Below are 21,039 nucleotides of genomic sequence, written 5' to 3'. Positions count from 1 at the left end.
TAAGGTCACCGAAGTGACCCTCCATAGTATGCGGTCATTTCACATTCCTTCTTTGAGGGCTCAGAATATATACGCACCATTGTGAGCTAATAGGCAAGACAATCTATTGAAATGTATGAGCCAGGAAGAAGTCCCATTCTTGTACAAGTTGGAAGAAAAGGGGTCAAGAACTAAAAGAGTCCCTTGTGTTTCTCCATGAGCCATCGGTACATCACGCCCTAGGGCTGGCAGGGCTGCGCAGTTATTAGAAGGCTTGGATCATTTCTGTGCAGTGGGGAATGTTCCGGACAGACTTTTGCATATTGCCATTAATCCACATGACAGAGCAGGTTTTGTGCTTGTCGACGCAAGTGTCTGCGTGTTGGTTTGTGCGCGCGCACCACCGCTTTGTACAATGGCCGGGGATCAGTGGAGCGCTCAGAGCAGCACTGCCTCTGGGCAGCCAAGGGAACAGCTTTTGTGTTATGTTGGCACAGCGGATAAAGCCGGAATTGGCTGCCAGTGTCGAATTAAAATTGAGCAGTTGGATTCTTGGATTCCGTTGGTCGTGTACTCTACTGTACTTTCCTTTGAAGAGCACTCTCCGGAATCTTGAAGGTCTAGTCAGTTAAAATGAAGGTTAAATTTACTCGTTTAGCTGATGCTTTACTCCAAAGTGGATTGTAATGTTTGGATACTTAGAGTGATTTACCCATTTATGCTGATGGGTAATTTTTATTAGAACAATTCAACATGGGTAACTTGCTCAATGGTGTTAGAGCAGGATGTATGATTCAGACCTGGATCCTGAGACCTGGTTTTTACCTGTTTTTCCAATAGGCTCAGTTCTGCACCTTGAACCTCTGTATGTCTACAGAGCAGTAGAGCAATGCATGATGGGTTACTTCTCAGGAGTGACTGCTGTAGGAGAACGTTACCGCTCAGCTTTAAACAGGTCCTCCTTCTTTATTTCCGATAAGAAAATCAAAATTATCCTCTTCATATTTTTCTAAATTTAAATTTCTTCATTTGAAATAGTTTGATTTGAGTCTTGTGGAGCTGCTTTAGTTATTATTTATTTTATTATTGCTTTGCCGATATGAGCCATGCTTTACTTTCTTAGCCTGAAGCTCGATTGCTTTTTGTGTTAATTATTTGTGACAGCAAGATCCAGTAGCGATGAAGGAGAAAAAAAAATCAGTTTCTACTGAATTGAACCAGACACTAATATGTGCTATGTCATATTTTTTTATACCCTCTGGCAAATCTTATTGCAGAATGCAAAGCAATTAGGGCATTTTCTGTCAGATATCACTGCAGCGATTCTTAAAAACAGCATGTGGTTTGACTGTTATCAATTAAACATAGGTCTAATGAAGTAAACAAAATTATAAATTATGATTATTGTAAATTGTAAATTATTTACTCAGTGGGGGGCAGCAGGCTTAGCCAGGTCCTGCTGTCTGGTGGGTCTGGGGCTTGAGTCCTGCTTGGGGTACCTTGCGACGGATTGGCGTTCCGTCCTGGGTATGACCCTTCCCCCTCCAGCCTTGTGCCCTGTGTTGCCGGGTTAGGCTCCGGCTCCCCGCGACCCTGTATGGGACAAGTGGTTCAGACAATGTGTGTGTGTGTGTGTGTGTTTACTCAGTTGCTTTGAACAATTTGTGCAGCGCAGGTATTTGCTTCGTATATAGTTAATGTGCGGAGTCATCACTAAATGTATGGACACATGTTGAGTGTAGACAGAAGATTTTTAAGTTTTGCATGTTAGTTTTGAGTGTTGCTACATGCCGAATCAGATAATAGTCCAGGGCTCTGCCAGCGTCAACAGTAAAAAGTTACATGTCTGCCCAATTAATGTCGGATGAGCATTTGTCATCAGAAATGGAAAAAGAAATAGACATTCCGCTATCCCCTGCACTTTATAACAAATGTATATTGATAAATGACATGCTTTATGAAGTTTGGTATGAAGGTCAAATGGCCACAGTAGTTTCTCTAATTTGCAAATGAAAGCTACAGGACTCCCACCGCCTGGGAATCACAACTGAGATTGGAGGTCAACAGAGGCAAGGCATAGATGGACATTTACTCATTTGGCTGACGCTGTTCTTCAAATTAACTTACATGGTTAAAATACTTAGTTATTCAACCATAGGCAATTTTTACTGGAGTAATTTTAAGGTACGTATCTTGTTCAATATTACAGCTCGAGGTGGGAGTAATATCTGTGACTTTTGGGTCCAAAGGCAGCAGCTCTAACCATTACACTACCAGCAAGAAAGAAAACATAAAATGATAATTCCTCCAAATACTGATGGTTTTAGAAGTGTTCACATCAACGTCTGAGTTCTAAAAACTTAAAATTTGATTTGAATAAATATCCACTGATAAAAAAGAACTCAGTTAGTGAATCCTGTCTATACTAATTCAATTATGGAGAGAAATAATTTAAATATAAAGCAAGTTTGTGTTTATTCATCATTGAGAAAAATGACTTGCATATTAAGGACGATAAAACCTGGTTCAGCTGCTTGAATGGCTTCATGAGTTCATCTTATGTGCATAACCTTAAGCTGGAGCATTACACCATACATTTTACCCTTCCTTGAAACTGACCAAAACTGTCATTCAACAATACGATTTTCTTTACATTCACAAATTATTCTAATTTTTTTTGAATGTATGGAAACAGTAATAGTCCATCAACTCTTTTTTCCCATAAACATAAATTGATAATCCACAGTATTTTTCATATGCACAACATGATTTAAAGTTGTCTTCTATGTAGATCACAATAGATTCCATCAGAAGTACAGAAGAATGATTGAATCATTTAGTGACTGCAATCCAGTGATTGCAATGCAGCAGTTGTTATGGGTTGTTCTCTGCTCCTACCATTTTCTCAGGTCCATAACACAAACGCTTGCTTTCCAGTCTTCGCTCTGCAGAACTGTATTCCATTCATGCTTAAGACACTTCAAATTCATTGATGTCTTGCTGCATGCTGGTTGGGCCTGGTGTGTTCGGTTATGAGTCTTAGCAGATGACCTTTATCAAGAGACTCCCTGTCTTTCGGGTGTAATGGAGAGGCCAAGGGGTTCAGCAGGGGTTCAAACACAGTCCACTTGCCTGGTCATGGAATGCAGAGATAAACATTCTCTTCCCATGTGTAGTTCAGTTAATGGTTGCAGAGTCTCTTGTTATTCCAAGTGACCCATAGACTTCCAAGAGAACTCAAGACAATGTTCAACGCCATGGCTCACCCAAGTCATTTTTATATTGTTAAACAGGAAATAGGACAAGTATTCGCACTGCGTGCTCGCTGATACATCATGACACCCTTGCATTGTGCAGTAATCTTCCATCTTCAATTTCTTGAAAGGGTTTAAAAGGCAGCCAGTTACCCTATCTGTTGATATGATTGAATGCTCATTTGGTCCAAACCTTAGAGGCTGTTCTTTCTGTGTGCGTCTGCATCATTGTGTTGCTTTGCACAACGTCCTCTGTAACCCAAAGTCTCCAGGATTACCAGTGCTAGCATCCTTCTGTATGGACCCCTTGCTCCCTGTGGCACAATGTGAGTCCTGTGATCTGTTGCTTCACAGAACGAGAGTTCTGATGCGCAAAGTTATGGATGGCATTTCGTTTTGCCATTTGGTGGCTTCTTCTGGATTGTCCACTCAGTCAAAGTATTGTGTCCTTGTTCCAGTTAAGCAAAGCATGTAACAGCCTGCAGTCTTCTGGAATTGCCCCCTTTTGTCGCAAGAATTCGAAAGGAATTCCTAGAATACTATTCCGTATTACAAACATACAGTAACAGCCAAGGGTGACAGTGGCACTTATGCCAGATCTCATGTGTTCCATTCACAGCTGATTTTCCAGCTGTAAATTGTTCAAGGTCATGCTTTTGCATAAGGGGACTTTTGTGGGGAGGAAGACTGTCTACTGTGCAACCTGCAAGTCTTTTCTGCGGACCGCAGTGGGAGAGGGGCCAATGACCCTATGTTATGCATTAATCCACAGTATTCCGAAACCCAACTTTTCCACAAGAAATCTAATGTCTTCTGCTATGCTTTGTACTGCAGGCATTCATTTGTTCTTATTGCCATTGTGACACACATTCACTTAGTTTCGATTCATAAATGTCTCTATCATTATGGAATCCCATAACATGTGGTTCTTCTAACTTGGGTGCGCACAACTGTCATTTTTGTCCATTGAGTCTAGAGCATTACTGCTTCTGATTGTTACTTTTTACTATTAGGATACCTACCAATGACTTTTATCTAAAGTCACTCAAATTATACAGATTTAAGTTTCATTTTTAACACAGTGCTGTGAAGTCGGAGTCGGAAGCAATTATTAGGTTCCTGGAGTTGGAGTTAAAGGTTAAAACTATTACTATAAAACATTTTATTAAAAACCATTGTGCAAAACATTTTCAAAGAAGAATTTATCTCCAAATCTTAATGTATAGCTATACAATAGAAACAATTTACATGGCAGATGGCACATAGTTCAGGCGAAATATATCAATATGCTCATCTGGAATGTTCTTTGAATCATTGCTTGGTGTTTAGCACCTTTAAAAGGTTCAGTTTCAATTTTCAGTCTAAAATCTGCTTCGAAATTTACTTTCTGTAATATCCATTATGAGGCCCATTTAGAAGTACAATTCTGAACTGGCAGCAGAAATGCTTTTTACTGGATTTATGGTTTTTCCCTGAGAGAAAAATGGTGAGACAGAAGTAAGGGGAACAGCGGTGCGACTGTGGACAGAGACCACAGCTGCTGAGTCTTTCCGATCAATACAAGTGATGAAGTTTCTCATCTTTGCGCTCAGGTTTCTTTGGGTAACCTCTGCGGGTGCTGATTATACTTTGCAGCAGAGCTCACTGTGCTTGCTGAGGCCCTGGTTGCAACCCCATCCCCCAGTCCCAGCATCCTGTTCCTTCCGTCTCTGCCCACACCCATCGGCCTCTGGTGCACACAGCCGCTCCCTCAACCAGTTCCATGTTTCACCGAATCTTTTTTTCGGATAGTAGGTAAATTCACCTGTTGGAAATCAAGTGCATTACTGCAGTGAACCTTCCCTAGTGTAAAAATGTTGTTAGAATGTGACATAATTTAGGTTGATGCAAACAATTGCAAATCTTGAGTTATAAATCTTACCAAAGAGTCAACATATTGTGGGAGCACCCTGCAGGCATTGTGCTTTTGCATCAGAATTAATATGCACTCTATATTTTTGGCACAAACTTCTAAACCACCCACCAAGGGAGTATTGCACGCTAGAGTATCAACATAACAATTTCCTAAAAACACTATACATGTAAGTGCTTGAAAACAGGATATACAAGTGCATAATTACAAATGTGAAAACTGGACTGGAATTTGTGAGGTTACGTCCATTTGTGTGTATAAGGGATTATAAATGATGAGACCTTTTCTTCTTTATCACGCACACACACACACACACACACACACACACACACACACACACACACACTTTTTATTCACCTCTGACTCAAATATTTTTTCTTATTTTTATTATCATTATTTAAAATATCCTCTCTGTATAAATTTGTACAGGATGTGCAAAATTTCAACTTGTGCACACAGGACAACCAAACTCTACATTTACATTTATTTATTCAGCAGATGCTTTTCTCCAAAGTGACTTCCAATGAACTCTATGTAGTGTTATCAGCCCACACACACACACCTTATTCACCATGGTGACTTACACTGCTAGATACACTACTTACACTGGGTCACTCGTCCATATATCGGTGGAACACACTCTCTCTCTGATTCACACACTATGGGTGAACCTGAACAGCATGTCTTTGGAGTGTTGAAGGAAACCAGAGTACCCAGATGAAACCCACGCAGACACGGGGAGAACATGCAAACTCCACACACTTTCAGCGGGAATCGAACCCACATTCTCTCAGACCACCCAGGCGCTGTGAGACAGCAGCGCTACTTGCTGTGCCGCTCCAACCCTACCCACCCAAAGGTTAAAGGTCAAATGCTAGAAAAGAACAAGTGAGCAGAATGCACAAGACAGTAAAACCTGTGAGTGTCCGTTGCGTCCCTGTGCTCAGTCCTGTCGCGGCCGAGTCTTGACTCCCGTTAATCTATACATCTGAATCTGTGTCTCCTGCATATTCTGTATCGTCTTCGTCTTCTGCACCCACTTCCTGTTCTTATCTGAAATGCTGACAAGCAGCATCCACTTAAATATTAATGTGAGCAGGGAAAGGGAAGGCGAGAGACAGGCATCGAAAGAAAGGAGCAGAGACAGACAGAGGGAGAGCGAGACAGAGAGAAATCTGTGTGACATATGGGCCAGAAAGTCAGAGAGTCTCTATTGAAGACAGAGACACTGACAATGAGCCAGATAGAGGCAAAGATAACCGTAATCGCAGAGGGCAGCTGAAAGGAACACGTAATGATGAGATACATACTGAGGAAGCTGACAGTGAGGGGGCAACGCTGGGAAACAAAGGATGTCTTCTGTCCAGGACAAAGGAAGTCTCTGTCAGTGCCGGGCATCTGGCATTGAAATTCCACCCCATAAACTTTTGTTAGAGGCACAGAAAAGGCCCTGGGGACAATGGCTACTTTGAAGCAGTGTGTGGGCTGCGGTCATTTGGCTGGAGCTAAGCAGAAGAGCCAAAAAAAGTAGGTGATAATTTGGTTCAAGGTATAATATAAGGTTAATTGTAAAATCACATTATCTATCTCCTTAATAAGCAATTAATTTGGTGTAGCTTAGAGAAGTGCCATAAATGCAAAGTAATTAAAAATGGCAGAAAAAAAAGGAGTTTCTATTGTGATGGAATTATTGCAATTCACAGTGATCTCAAAGGTTATAGCATAACATATAAAAGTTATGAGGGCTTTGTTTTTTATGCACACACACACATACTGGTGAACCGGAGCCTAACCCGGCAATACAGGGCGCAAGGCTGGATGGGGAGGGGATTACACCCGGCACGGGACGCCAGTCCGTCGCAAGGTACCCCAAGCAGGACTCGAATCCCTGACCCACCAGAGAGCAGGACCCGGCCAAGCCCGCTACGCCACCGCACCCCCACACACACATAGGTGCATACAAGTATATACAGCCATTCCCCGGCATATGTCCGAGTTCCGTTCTGACCGACCGGGCGAATCTCGAAATGGACGCAAGTCGGGCGTACGTTATCATGGCATGTAGGACTCCTATACCTGTACAACATTCTTTTATCCTCCTCAATTTCTATCATGATTATCTCGTTTTTATTAACCAGCTTTATTAATTGACATTTTATATGATTGTATTGTTTTTTTACCTTTTATTTAAGATTCTTTAGTTCATATTTCATCATTTATATTTTTTATGTTATGCAAGTTCTATTGTGATTATCTCATTTTTGCTTAACCAGTTTCATCTATTGACATTTTTTAATATAAGTCTATGGTTTATTGAAAAAAGATTCTCCTTTCTGGTTTATTTTTAACCTTCTTATCTTAGTCTTATCTTAGAGGTTTTTTCTCTTGCTCATCATCTTCTTTGGGGTTTAATACAATAATGGTTTAATCCAGCACGTGAATTCGTTAGATTTACTTGAATAACGTGTGCTTACAGAATGGCAATTGAGAACAAGAACGCAGCTGTTAGCAAAGGGGGGCGTACGACCAAGCGTAATTTTTAAATTTACGTATTTAAAATTTTTTTTTATTTCTAAAGTAATTTTTTTCGGTTGTATGTATGGATGGTCGTAAGTTGCATAGGTTGTAAGTAGGGGAGAGGCTGTATAGGGTTATGAGTAGGATTATAGGGTTATACGTTAGATTATTCATAATAGTTTGTAATTGTTATAATTGGCAAAAAATAGCAAAGAGTCAAATTTCCACCTTTGTTTTCTCGTGGCATAAACACCGTTGGCACATCGATACCATTCCACACTGTCCCTGCAGCTGGTACCATTGATGAGTCACGAAGCTGGAATGCTTTTTCTGTTACTTGGTTAAAAAGATATGATCGTTTTAATGGATTGCGATCCATTTCCTTTTCCGAGTGCCCTTTGAGCTTAATGACAGTTCCATAACATCAGCTTGGTGTGGTTACTGTGGTCTGTCATCTACCAGTTCCCCTCATACATGATGGGACAGGAACAGTGACGGAACAGGTTTCTCTTGCTTTGAGGTTGCATTCAGCTTTTGCACAAAAGTAAACATTTTTTTTTTGGCAGAGAAGTTAAAAGGAAAACATTTTGTGTGAAAAGGAAACTACAAACAGACAAATAAAAAGCATGTGTCCATGTTCACCAAAAATACATTCCCGTAATATTCAGCAATTTTGTAATGCACATTTCTTTCTTTTTGCATTGCAAAGCTGGACTGCCCGATTCACAACAGCTTGGCAAATTTGGATTCTCTCTGTAGACACCCACCTTTGACTGGAATGACACATTTAAGAGTAACAGTATGCATGGAGAGCTTTGCTTGCGCACAGGAAAGTGTTTTTGGGATGGACACGATCCTCCCAGTATGCAGTGTGTCCATGGATTTCATATAACTCCTACAATTGTATTAATGAATGAAGGACATGAAAATGAAAACAGCCTACGTGCTGTACTGCCGGAAGATGGAAGGAATAGGTAGTTGGAGGCAGTCAGTTGCATCAAAGTTATGTTTTGCTGACGAAGTTCACGGTGCAGAAAGACAATTAACTGCAGCACATTAAACGTGAGGTAGGAATAGATGCGTTGCAGATTCAGCAGCTTGTGCGGTCGAGCATTACATTACTAGGCTGTGTGCGGAAAATGCAGCTGCCATATAGCACGGTGAATATAAGGTACAAGAGCCAGATGGAGGTAGCGCTGTCACGCTAGAATCATACATTTATTCATCTTGCTGACACGTTCCTCCAAAGTAGCTTACGATGTTAAGCTACCTAAAAGTCTTTACCGATTTAAACAGCTGCCTAATTTCACTGGGGCAATTTAGGGTAAGTACTTTCCTCAAGGGTACTATAGCAGAGCGTGACATTAAAACTGGCAACCTTCAGATGCAAAGGCAGCAGCGCTAACCACTATTTAATCAGCTGCCAATCAAAAGGCAAACGTTTGAATTCCACCTTCTGCCGTATTACCCCTGAGTAAGGTCCGCACCTGGAGCTGCTCCAGGAAAATGATTTTACTCTAAATATTGTCAAGTGCAATATTTTTAAGTGGTTTTGTATACAAACCACTTTAGCTAAAATGAGCTGAAACTATTTACTGAAAATGTTGTGGAATAATGAAGGTTCGGCAGTAATTTAAAAGTAAAAAAACGAACCATCATGTTGGATGAATCGTGTTTTTTTGTGATTGCCTGTGATATTCAATTTAATTCAAATTCAAACACAGAGTGCTGAACAAGGTTACTGTAAATGATACAATTTTAGAAGTGTAACAGCTGGGGAGAGCTGGTAACGTAGCGGTTGGATCCGCTAGTTTCGTACCCGAAGCTTGCAGGTTCGATTCCCACCTCTGGCTGTAGTACCTGTGAGCAAAGTACTACCCCTGAATTGCTCCAGTAAAATGATCCAGCTGTATAAATAACATACCTTGCAAGTACCTTGTAAATAACAAATATAGATAGCAATAGAGTAAGACAACTGGTACTGGATGAAAAGAAAACAAAAAACTCCCATCTGTTGAGAAAGGGAGGAAAAAAACACCTCTAAGTACCTCCTGGGCATTCTGGTGCGGTGACAGGGGACTTGTGTGGATATGTCTAAAGCAGAAAAGAATAATACTGCTGGCAAGACTGAGCTACAGGCTATGGGAGCTAAAATGTGTTGTCTAGGCCCAAGTTTGCAGATCCTCTCAGTCATGTTATGCAGTCAATGGTATCCTGCAGCAAAGTACATCAAGAAATCGGCATCAGCAGTAGCTCCTGTGCTACTGCGGGGTGCCAGTAAGAAAATACGAAGACAATAGAAGGTAGCTACCACCGAATATATAACAGATACTAGGTTATTATGCTGGTAGGTAACACACAGGAGAACAGAAACTATAAAGCAAGAAAAACTCTTCAGTGGGTTCACAAACAAGAAGAGGTAAGTCTTAAACCTGGACTTAAAGGCTGAAGAAGCATACACAGAGGCTGAAACCGCTCCCCCCGAGCGGGGTTGCAGCGAGCTGGAGCCTAACCCGGCAACACAGGGCATAAGACTGGAGGGGGAGGGGACACACCCAGGATGGGATGCCAGTCCATCACAAGGCACCCCAAGTGGGACTGGGACCCCAGACCCCTCAGAGACCAAGACCCAGCCAAGCCCACTGCGCCACTGCGCCCACACTGAAGAAGCATTCCCCGATTATGCCACTGTTTATATGCTCCATAGCTAAAGGCATTCCCTCCTACAGAAATCTTATTAACAGTAGGTACTTTAACATATCCAGCATCTAAGAATCATAGACATTTTTCAGGAATGTTGCGACTAATAATTTAAGTAAGGTAAGCTCTAGCGAGGCCACTGACCGACTACCTTGTACATTAAGAGGAGGATTTTACAATCGGCCCTGAATTTTACTGCTCTGAATTTAACATGATATTCTCATCAAGGTTTCTCTGATTTACCCAGTCAGTATAACAGTAAAAAGACTGGTTCTGGTTCTTGCTTCCCTCTATGGAGCACAGTTCCGTTCTGTCACTTTGGGGAAGGGATGAAGTCCAGATCCCACAGGCATCTCTTCCGAGGTAAAGACACAGGAGCTGAGAAGCACAATATGTTCCTCCATCTGCTATTGCCTTGGGGTTTCTGCACTCCATGTTGCATTTCTTCATGGCTTTTCTTTTGTCAGATCCGTACCCATGCAGCGCCACACGTGAACACATGCTGTGTCTCCTAGGCCTTTGAAATCCCTTTTGAATAAAACTCATTTAGATTTGGGGAAAATCTATAAGGAAATTAAGAAGTTTAGTGAAACAAACACTTAAGATGTGATGGAAAACAGAGCAGAGGCCTTTCTTGATAAAGGCCACCAGGGCTGGTTTGGTGTTCATGGGTGTTCATAAACAGCTATGAGGCCCAGTCCAGCAGAGAGCTCTGAGATATGTTGATGGCATAAAACATAATCATTATATTCTCAAGGGCATTTGATGTATGAAGGAACATGTAACCTGTGGTCCAGCTCTTAAGCTAATGTAACCTTTATCCCTGTTCTTCTTTCCACAGCTATAAATCCAGAGTACTCTTCCGTCTCACCAACTCCTTCTCTGGATTCCACATCGTCGCTCTTAACAGATGAACCCCTAACTGTTTCCCTGCCCGACGCTGCTACGACAACTAACCGCAGCTCTCTGAGGCTCGGCCAGAGACTCAATGAGAAGCTCATCCCTATCTACTGCTCCATCCTGGCTGCTGTGGCGGTAGGCTTGGTGGCATTCATCATCTTTAAGAAGTAAGTAAAGGTGACCAATATACTGAATAATAAAATTTGAGTTTGTAACTGGCAAATGGGCGGCGATCAAAATTATGGGACTCATATGTACGTTACTTAGAAGTAACGTTTTGGACATTCAGAGCTGTAAATATCTAGCCTTTGAGTTACAGCATATGCGACTCAGACTTGCGACAGCCATCCCATCGACCTTATAATATTACTTTGGAATCCTGAAATTTGGTCATAACGTCTAACAACGACTGCTCTGTATAACACAATACTGTCTGCTGGCTGCACTGCAGCAAGACTCGATATTTCTGACTCAATTGGTATGTCTATCAGCCATTGCATTTATTACAAAAATGTTTTATTTACTAAACATTTAGTTTGTGGTTCCCTTCAAGTGACTTTTTTTGACCGTCGCTATCAAGTGAAAATGTGAGTATTCTGATGGTGCAGAAAAGAAAAGAAAACGGATTTGGAAATCAAAGTGAAAATAACAGTGCAGCATGAAAATATAATTATGATACTATACTGTATTCATATTATTGTTTTGTATTAGTGCTATTTTAACGTGGCTAATGTGTGAAATTAGTGAAAAAAAATAAATCCCTTTAATACAACAAAGTATTCGTGCACATTAATTGTTTATGTACCTTTATGGTTCATATAGCACTGTATAAGCAGGTTTGACTTCAGGCTTCAGAATGTTAGGAGGTTTTATTTTTAATAATTTCACCTGTCTTTCTTCATCCTGATTCCGCTCTCGTGCTTTTCTGTGGGCCATTTCAAAGCCCTGCTAAACGTTTCAATCTCACTGGACCAATCCGAATATTGACAGATAGGTTTTGTGTCTTTTCGTTGATCTCATGTTAACTATCTTGAAGTGTAAATATACTCATGAAGATCGCTGAGAAATAAGCCTGCAGATGGCTACATGAACAAATCCATCTGCAGTGATGGGCACAGCAAGCGGGATGATGAAATATTTATCCACATGAAATTTTGACACTGACCCACTTCCACAATGCAGTCTGAGCAGAGATCACAATCTGAAATGTGCTGAGATAACCCAGTCTCTCCAACAGAAAGAAAAAAAAAATATCTGTAACGAGAGCTTGGAAATAAGTGCGTTATATCATAGAAAAATTAGATTTGTACACCCCTGGATGATAAGCGAACATCCCGGAGCAGTGTGTTACCATGGTGGCGTGGTTCTACCCACAAGGGTGGTGTTTCGGAGGGGGGGAGAGACTGCCGTGGTCTCAGGTGGATCAGCTTGCGGTGACAGCAGGGAGGCACGTTAGGAGTTTGCTGACTGGTGCCCCCCTTGCAGGTGGAACAGCTGCAAGCAGAACAAGCAGGCGGCAAACAGCAGCACGGTGAACCAGACGCCGTCACCCGAAGGAGAGAAACTGCACAGTGACAGTGGCATCTCCGTGGACAGCACAAGCCTACAGGAGCAGCAGCAGCAGCAGCAGATGCAGGCACATACAGGTATATAGATGTGTGTGTGTACCTGGGAAACACAAAATGTCACTAGTTGGAGATGCCACTAATAATTTTCTATGGCGGTGCAATAATTTCATGGTAGATGCACTGCTGCTTGAAAGTATGCGAACCCCTTTTGTCTCTTAGTTTTTCCACAAAACGATTGAAGAAAGAAGCCACCTTTCTCATCTCACATAGTAGGTGTAAAATTACCAATTCCATATGCTGGTTTAGAGGCGATCATGCATGTAGTAAAAAAAAAATAACGGAAGTGGTGCAGATGCAAAAATAAGCGAACCCCAGGGTTGCAAGTAGGTAAATAGAATCAGTGTAAAGAATAATCATTTATTCACATTATAATTTTATTGTAAGATTTAACATCAGAGTTTATGAATTTATTAACAATATATTATTATTTTAATATTTTATACAAGAATAATGACCATCCCAATAGGTCTCAGGTACTTTCAAGCCATACTGTAATTTTTCTATACTTTTTCTGTGTGTTTTCATAGTCAGTATGGTACGATACTACAACTGGGCAATTACTAGCACTGTCCTGCAGTGCTTAGGACTGGTAGATGCATCAGTACAGAAACATCCAGACATATTATAGAAAATGAATACCGTATGAATGGTAGATGAGATCAGAACAGACTTTTTCAGCTAGGGTGTAGTGCCTTAACAGCGAGAAATTGTATGAAATTGTTCCCTTAGTCAAGTAAATGTTCTTATTCTAATCTTTTCTCACTGCAGTTTACTCTGTGTAACTGGTCTTGATTTGGGGCATCACATCGCCATCATTAAATATAATAAACCAGAGAAATTACTTGACTAGTCTACAGAGGTTGGTGCTGCGAAAGATCCCAACACAAATAATTCACTACTTCTTCCTCTGTACAGCAATGTACAGTTTTTCTGTACGTATTTTTTTGAAAATTTTACTTACCTCCTGTACAACATACAAATATAAAACAAGTTCCAAAGCCAGGGCTGCTTTTAGTCCTCATTTGCTGACGTTTGATGATTTGATATACCGTTTGGTTACCATCTCTGCCCCTCAACAAATCTTTCAACTCGTCTTTTGTCCTAATACCAGTCTGGCTATAGTAAATATGAAAATTCCACTGAAAAAAGTTGTCTTTATTTCTATACCGTCTCCTATGATACAGGTTTCCCCTCTTATCCAAAAGTAGAGCGTTCCTACGAAGACTTTTATAAGCCGAAATAGCATAAAGCAAAGAAGCAACTACCATTAATTTATATGGGAAAGTTTTCGAGCGTTCCCAGACCCAAAAAATAACCTACCAAATCATACCAGATAACACAGAGAACCTAAAATAACACTAACATATAGTAAAAGCAGGAATGATAGGCTCTTGGGCTTTTCTGATACCTTAGGACACATCTTGCTAACGGATGCACAAAATAAGTCGAGATAAAGCACAGATGCTCACAGACACAGTTCATAGCTATGGCGGCTTGATGCTGAGATGCTGAGTGTAGTTCCCGGGGAAGGAGCTTGGTGGTACCACTCTCGCTGCTCGTGGTGCGTGCTGCCTCCATAACGGCTCGCTGCAAAACAAACGCTAAACGTTATTTTCGCCTTTCTTCTTTCGTCTTTTTTCGTACAAGTGAAAATCCTCCTCGGATTTCTTTCGGTTAGCGAAACGGGTACTAATTTAAGTCTTTCGTAACACCGAAGTGGCGTAAAGTGAACTTTCGAAAAGCGGGGGATACCTGTACTTGCATACGACCTGACTTGATGAGTTGGCTGCAAAATTGTCAAGCTGTATACTAACTAGCTGGCATTTTCTACATTTGTGCTTGAGAGATTAGTTTTGCGTATTATTGCTTCACGGTAGACACATTCACTTTTCACCTGAGGCTCATTACTTCTCTGACTGATTAGTAGGTATTATCTGATGTAACCCATGTGAAGTTCCTGCAAGCTCCGTCCTACTGCTGACCAGAGCAATTTAATGGGAAATAAGTGTTTAACACATACTAATTAGAATGTGCTGTCAGCTGTGAAAAAGATTTAGCATGGTATGGGTTGACTGGGTTTAGCATGCTTCTCTGTGAATATGGATACCCGCAGTCATTTCAACACTTTAATAGAAGGAAAGGCTGGATATAATGAGCTATAAGTTTCTAGTTACTTCTTCAGGCTTCCATATCCAGTCTCATATATTCAAACTCATTCACCAGAACACAAGTGGTCTATAATAAAGAATTTCTAATCCTGGCTGTACCCAGAACTACCATTCAGACATCAGTTTCATAATGTTTTTATGTTTTCTTTGAAAGTAGGGTATCAATACAATCATCAGGTCTTCACCTTGAAGTGTTCTTTGAATGCACCTACCATGTGCAGTATTTTCTATTCATACTGAACTGGTCAATTAATATTTAACGCACAAGATTCCGTCACGCACAAGCACATATCATTTTGAAAGGAGGAGACCATAAAACCAGATTCAGTAGTGCTTACGTAAACTACATACACCACCATTCCATCATCCATCTGGCCAGTCCTCACAAGCACCTCATCAGTCCCTGTTTCTACTTTATGCTGATATTTACAATAGCTAAAGGTCCACTGCTGCTTTCACATAGACAGTTACTTTGAGAAAAGAAAAAGAGGAGTTATAGAGGCCTGTAGGAAGAGTGGAGGTTGTCTATTCATAGTCTATTCAACAGAGGGTCTTAAAAGGACAAAGTATGCTGCCTCTGAAACGTCATGATGACTGATGGCTCTGTCTGATGGCTCTGTCGAGTTGGCTTTCGGCACGATCCTCGTAACTGCACAAAACAATGGAAGATGTGAAAGTTGCATTCACTGCAACTCACTGCATTGTTGGTGGCCCACGATAATATTGTTTGGATTAATTATGTCATTGCAATGTCTGTGGGACCACTTTTCCAACATGCTCAGTACACAAGTCCTGCCACAGGCTGACATCAAGTCATCTGATAAAGTGCAGGTGGAGGAGGGTACAAACAGTAAATGAAATATTGCAGAGTAAAGGGAGGGTATTTCATAACGACATTAAAGTAGTTAACCCTTATCAGTACAAGAAGAAGACGCATGCTATTCATGTTCATATGATCCACAATTCTCAAAAGGAAAACATGGCTAATCCTCCAATTCATCGCATTCCTGTGGCTCCTTTAATATAAAAGCACAAGCAACACTTCAAACAAGAACAATTCTCAGTCCTGGGAAGAGAATATCAAAACCAGAAATCCCTGTAGAAAATTAGCTCAAGGAGAAACACGACAGAAATCTGCATGCAATTACACATATGCTATTGTAGTCCATTTTTCTCAAGAAACCAAATGAAATGCTCAGCAGTGGAGAGAAAATATTTGCGAACGCCATCAAAATCTGACCATGTGCACTGGAAATAATCATACTCTCACTGCCTTTTTTAATACAGCTGTTAAAATGTAGCAAGGGAGATCTTATGGTGTTTTATACTGTTCATAAATCAAACAGCACATTCAAGTGTGTAATGTAGATGTAATGATATGAGAAAATAACATGACATATAGCTGCTCACCCACAGCATATAAAGGAAGTGCACATCAAGCATCTGTTCTTGTGTATTTATTGGTGACATGAGGGGATAATGTTTTCCATAATAAAATGATAGAGGCACATACCAGTAAATAATGCTCTCCAAATATGCATCTGAAAAACAACACTCTCATAGTCCGAAGACATGCAGGTTATACGGATCATCTTGGTACCCCATCATGCATTTGTTGTGAACCCCACCACCCTTTAATGGATTAGTATTTGCCAATGAATGAATGATATATTCTGCAGCATGGGTGGATATAAATATATATACAGGTATGCGCCGCTTTACGACGTTTCGGGCGGCGACGGACTGCATATACGACAGTGGTCCCGTAAAAATACATGCGTCACTTAACGACGGGGACATGTTCTGAACTGAAAAATTCTAAGCGCTACGTGTTACATCAATAGTCAATAAGAATTTTTCAGCTCTTTTCTAATCTTATGGGACCACCGTCATGTATGGGGTCAGTCGTTAATCGAAACGTCGTTTTAGCGGTTCTCAGTTTGTCTAAGTACACTCTATGATACTCGCTCAACGACCAAGTCGCACTGCGACTGGTTTCATAGAACGTATTCCCGTCGTTAAGCGGCACATACCTGTATATATAAAATGTAAATCTTGAAACGGTAAAAGGGGTTAGCAGGAAGACAGTTAGCTGTCTTGTTGTTTTCTGTATGGCTGCCGATGCCAGGAAGCTCAATGTTACAAATGGCCAGAGACAATTAAAGAAACCATAGTCATAATTATTTATGATCGGCCCCATTGCTGCAGCCTCTTAGCGTCCTGTTTCACTCAGAAGAGCCGGGAAGCATGTGCGCCACAATTAAAAAGCTGCGGACGGTGAAGTATTCGGTGAATTAATCTGGCCGGTCCCTAGCTGGCTCCTCCTCATCTCCCATCCTACCGTAACTATGGCAGCGACAGCTGGCGCATCTGAAAAATGCGTTTGCACAAGACTGCAGAGCTGATGAACAGGTCCAGCGTGATTCTGGGATAATTTGGAGAAGGGGAAGAGGCTCACACAAATACTGAATTGCTGTGGCGTATTGTGGGGAACGTTGATGAGCAACCCGGGTTGCTGCAGGGAGCCAAATCGTTTTGGCTGCATTCGCCAAACAGAGACGGATCATTTGCATCCCAACTTCCTCCTGTTCATCAGCATCTCCACTTTTAACAAACGTACGGAAAAATCGGAAAAATCAAAGATAATGAAAAAATCAGGCAAATTTAAATTCTCAGTTAGGATTAGTTTTTGTGGGATTAATGGAGGTTTTCTGGCAGTTCAGTGTGGGACTTTTGCCATTTCTGCCATCAGTCTTTGGGAACAAGAGGATTACTAATGGTGAGCATGTGTAAGTTCTTTTACCACACACGTGTCTCAAAGAAAACCACTGGTGTAATGAGCACTAGCAAACTAGAGTATGAACTTTGCTAGCAGTTCAACTACGTTCAGTTTATTTGCTTTTTTTTAATTAAAAAAAATCAAAAGCCTGAAAGACTGATTAATCCAAAATATTTTTCCTCATTGAGTTTAAGAAACAATGAAACAGGAATTCATTGCAATGAGTACTGTATCAGAGTATTGTGGGGAACTGCATGGCAGGGCTGTTTGGGCATGGGTTTGAATTTGGCCCTGTGTGTGTAGTTTCCATGTGTCTCTGTTCCAGTGAATTGCACACAATAAATTCCTGCAGTGTGTGTGTGTGTGTGTGTGTGTGTGTGTGTGGCTACCCTGAGATGGACCAGAGTCCTACAGCACCCCAAAAAGGATGTAACCCCCACCATCCTTGTACCTGGTGATTCCAGGATAGGCTCTGGACCACTGTGACCCTGACCAGGAACGAGCGGTTTTGTGAAAGTAAAGGAGTGAAATATATTTAAACACTGAACGGGTCAAAGAAGGCTTCTTATTAATAAGATCAGTAGTCAAAACAGATGCTCCTTTGCTTACGATGGTACGATAGCGAAATGCATTCGGTAGAATCCGTACTTCGAATTTTGAGTTTCGATCTGTCCCTGCGCTTGCGATATGTATTACAATACTCTCTCCCGATGCTGGGTGTTGGCAGAGAGCCGCAGCATCCGCTCGGCCACACTCGCAGGCTCTGTAGCAATCACTGCAACGAGTGTAAATAACCTCAACAAGCGATACTGTGTCGAAAATGTTTTTTTATTTTGTGTTTTCGCATCCCATCATGTCTATTAAATGCCCATGTGTGTCTCCTACTTAAATTTGCCCAGCTGTAGGCTATCGTAAGAGTTCTGAGCACGTTTAAGCTAGGCTAGACTAGGCTATGATGTCCGGCAGGTGCAGTACTGTATTCTTTTTCAAATTATGATTTTTTTGCTTATGATGGGTTTATCGGAATGTAACCCCATCGTTAGTCGAGGAGCATCTGTATAGAGAATTTTGATATGCAGGAATTTTTAATAAATATAGGGAACCAGTTACCAAGACAGCAACTGCTGCACTGAGGGCCAAAAAAAAAAAACGAAGTGCTCTACACACATTCCTGACCTCATGTTCGACTGCTTTGTTTGACAGACTCGAATCCTCTGTCTAATGAAAGATTTTATAGACACATGAAAGCACAGAGAGGTATCTGTTAAAAATTCCAGCTCTACCTTTCAGTTGCACCAGCTGTGTTCAGTAAAAAGAGCAGTTCGAGAAGGTGAAATCACCTTTATGGTGGAGTCCAGCGCATAATTCAGATTTTTTTTTTTTTTTTTTAGGAGGCAATACAGATGTTTTTTCTCGAAGGCAATATACCTCTTAAAATGTGAGGGCAGTTCCCACCCAAACAAATTCTCTTCGCTAATGCTTCTTATGCTCATTTGCCTTCTCTCTCTTAACAGTTGTGAAGATGGATGGCGAGAGCAACCTTGCATTAACCCCTCACAAGTGCGAGGAAGTGGAGAAGTTGCTGAATCAGGGCTGCGGAGGCGACGCGATGGGAGCAGAGGAGGACACAGACTGGTGCAACCTGGCGGGACTGCTGGGCTACGGGGACGAGCACATCGATTTCTTCCGTCAGGAGGAGCGCCCGATCCGAGCCCTGCTGTCCGACTGGGCCAGTAAGGACTGCGCCAGCATGGACGCTTTGTGCACAGCCTTGCGCAAGATCAACCGCGATGACATCGCCCAGAGCCTCGTCACCGCCACGTCGGCAGTGTGAGAGCTTGACCACAAAACCGGAAACACTTCCGACCCCTTCCCTTCATCTTCGGCACCCATGCAGTCCCCTCATCAGGTGACTGGACACCCCCACGCAGGAGGAGGCTTAGGAGCGGGGCAACGTCAAAGCGGAGCTCTGGGAAAGAGGCAGGATCACCTCGTGAATGAAAATTCTAGGAAGGGACCAGTTTCCAGCAAAAATTTGGCCAACGTTTTCCCCACAGCTCTCCCAGAAAAACACTCGAGGAAGTTATTGCTCATGTTCTCTGCATGGCCTCTCAACGGTCATGGTCACCTACTGTCTTAGCTCATCTATATTCTTTATGCAGCGGTGTCCATGTTACGCATTCCCCCTTTACTCCTTCATGAATGTCTTTGCACCCCTGACAGAGAAGGAGTTCCACTTCATCTTAGTCATAAACATGTGCATATTGCCATTTCCTATCACACCCTCCAAACTTCCTCATACCTCCTTCCTACAGGTGATCACATTCCATCTCTGTTCTCACCTGTTGTTACTCTCTCTTCTGTCCTTCCCATTTGTCCATGTCCTTTCCCTCCAATCTATGTCCTTTTGTAGGAAGAAGAGCCATATCCCTACCTGGCAGTCAATGTAGCTGTAGACGTAACAAACTCCCTATCCTTGCGTCCCTCCCTTTAAATTCTGCTCAGGAAAATAGCTAGTGGTATTTTATGGGAATATTGATAAAATATTATTCCAGTTCCTCTGTGCTCTTTTTTTATGTGTGTTTTCAGTGGTCCCCTTTAAATCAGCTGAAACACAAGTGATATTGATCTATACAAAGATACTGTATATTCTGTAAAGTACTGAATGCTAGTGTTAGTGATTCTGTAATCGGTGTTTCTCGCTTTGTCTGAAGTCCGCTTTCTCATTAATAAGGACATTCATCGTCATCCGGACATGAAGAACCAATGGAGAGGCAAAGGGTCAGCCGTTAGATTGGCAAGATGAAACAAAACTGTATCGTTGACGTTGGCGTTGAAGTTGACAAACCAACAGAGCGAAATTTGCGCTTTTTCCGCTATTACACTTTTTAAAGGCCAAGTTAATTTTGTTGTCTGTTTGTAGTTTTTTGCATTGTCGGAAGTTTATGTGTGGTTGGAGGCGTAGTCTAACGACAGCAATGAGACAAAAGATTTTTTTGTCCACTTTAGAAGGTTGGATGAAGAGGGTTTTCTGCAACCAGTCAAATGTGGTCATGTGTGATGGTCCTGTAGGCACTTTCATCTGTGTTACACAGGGTCTGGATTTCTTTGCTTGTAACTTGGCATGGAACGGGGAAAAGGTATGGAAACACTTCAGATGTGTGCACACAAACGCACTGCTTTTGTGATCCCGACATTTGTA

General features: G+C 41.6%; 1 protein-coding gene across 1 annotated transcript in view; it reads left to right on the top strand.

The window, feature by feature from the left end:
• The window catches only part of ngfrb (nerve growth factor receptor b), a 33,887-nt gene extending 13,569 nt beyond the window's left edge, over positions 1-20,318 (top strand). The window contains exons 4-6 of the mRNA XM_018749777.2: positions 11,204-11,429; positions 12,748-12,908; positions 19,352-20,318. Of these exons, the coding sequence (XP_018605293.2) occupies positions 11,204-11,429; positions 12,748-12,908; positions 19,352-19,671 (707 nt within the window). The 3' untranslated portion in view covers positions 19,672-20,318. The remainder of the gene's footprint in view (positions 1-11,203; positions 11,430-12,747; positions 12,909-19,351) is intronic.
• Positions 20,319-21,039: the final 721 nt, after the last annotated feature.

The sequence above is a fragment of the Scleropages formosus genome, chromosome 20 (genome assembly GCF_900964775.1).
Source record: "Scleropages formosus chromosome 20, fSclFor1.1, whole genome shotgun sequence".
In the NCBI taxonomy this organism is placed as follows: Eukaryota; Metazoa; Chordata; class Actinopteri; order Osteoglossiformes; family Osteoglossidae; genus Scleropages; species Scleropages formosus.
Note: the sequence above shows the minus strand (reverse complement) of the source record. Positions and strands in the feature narration are given on the sequence as shown.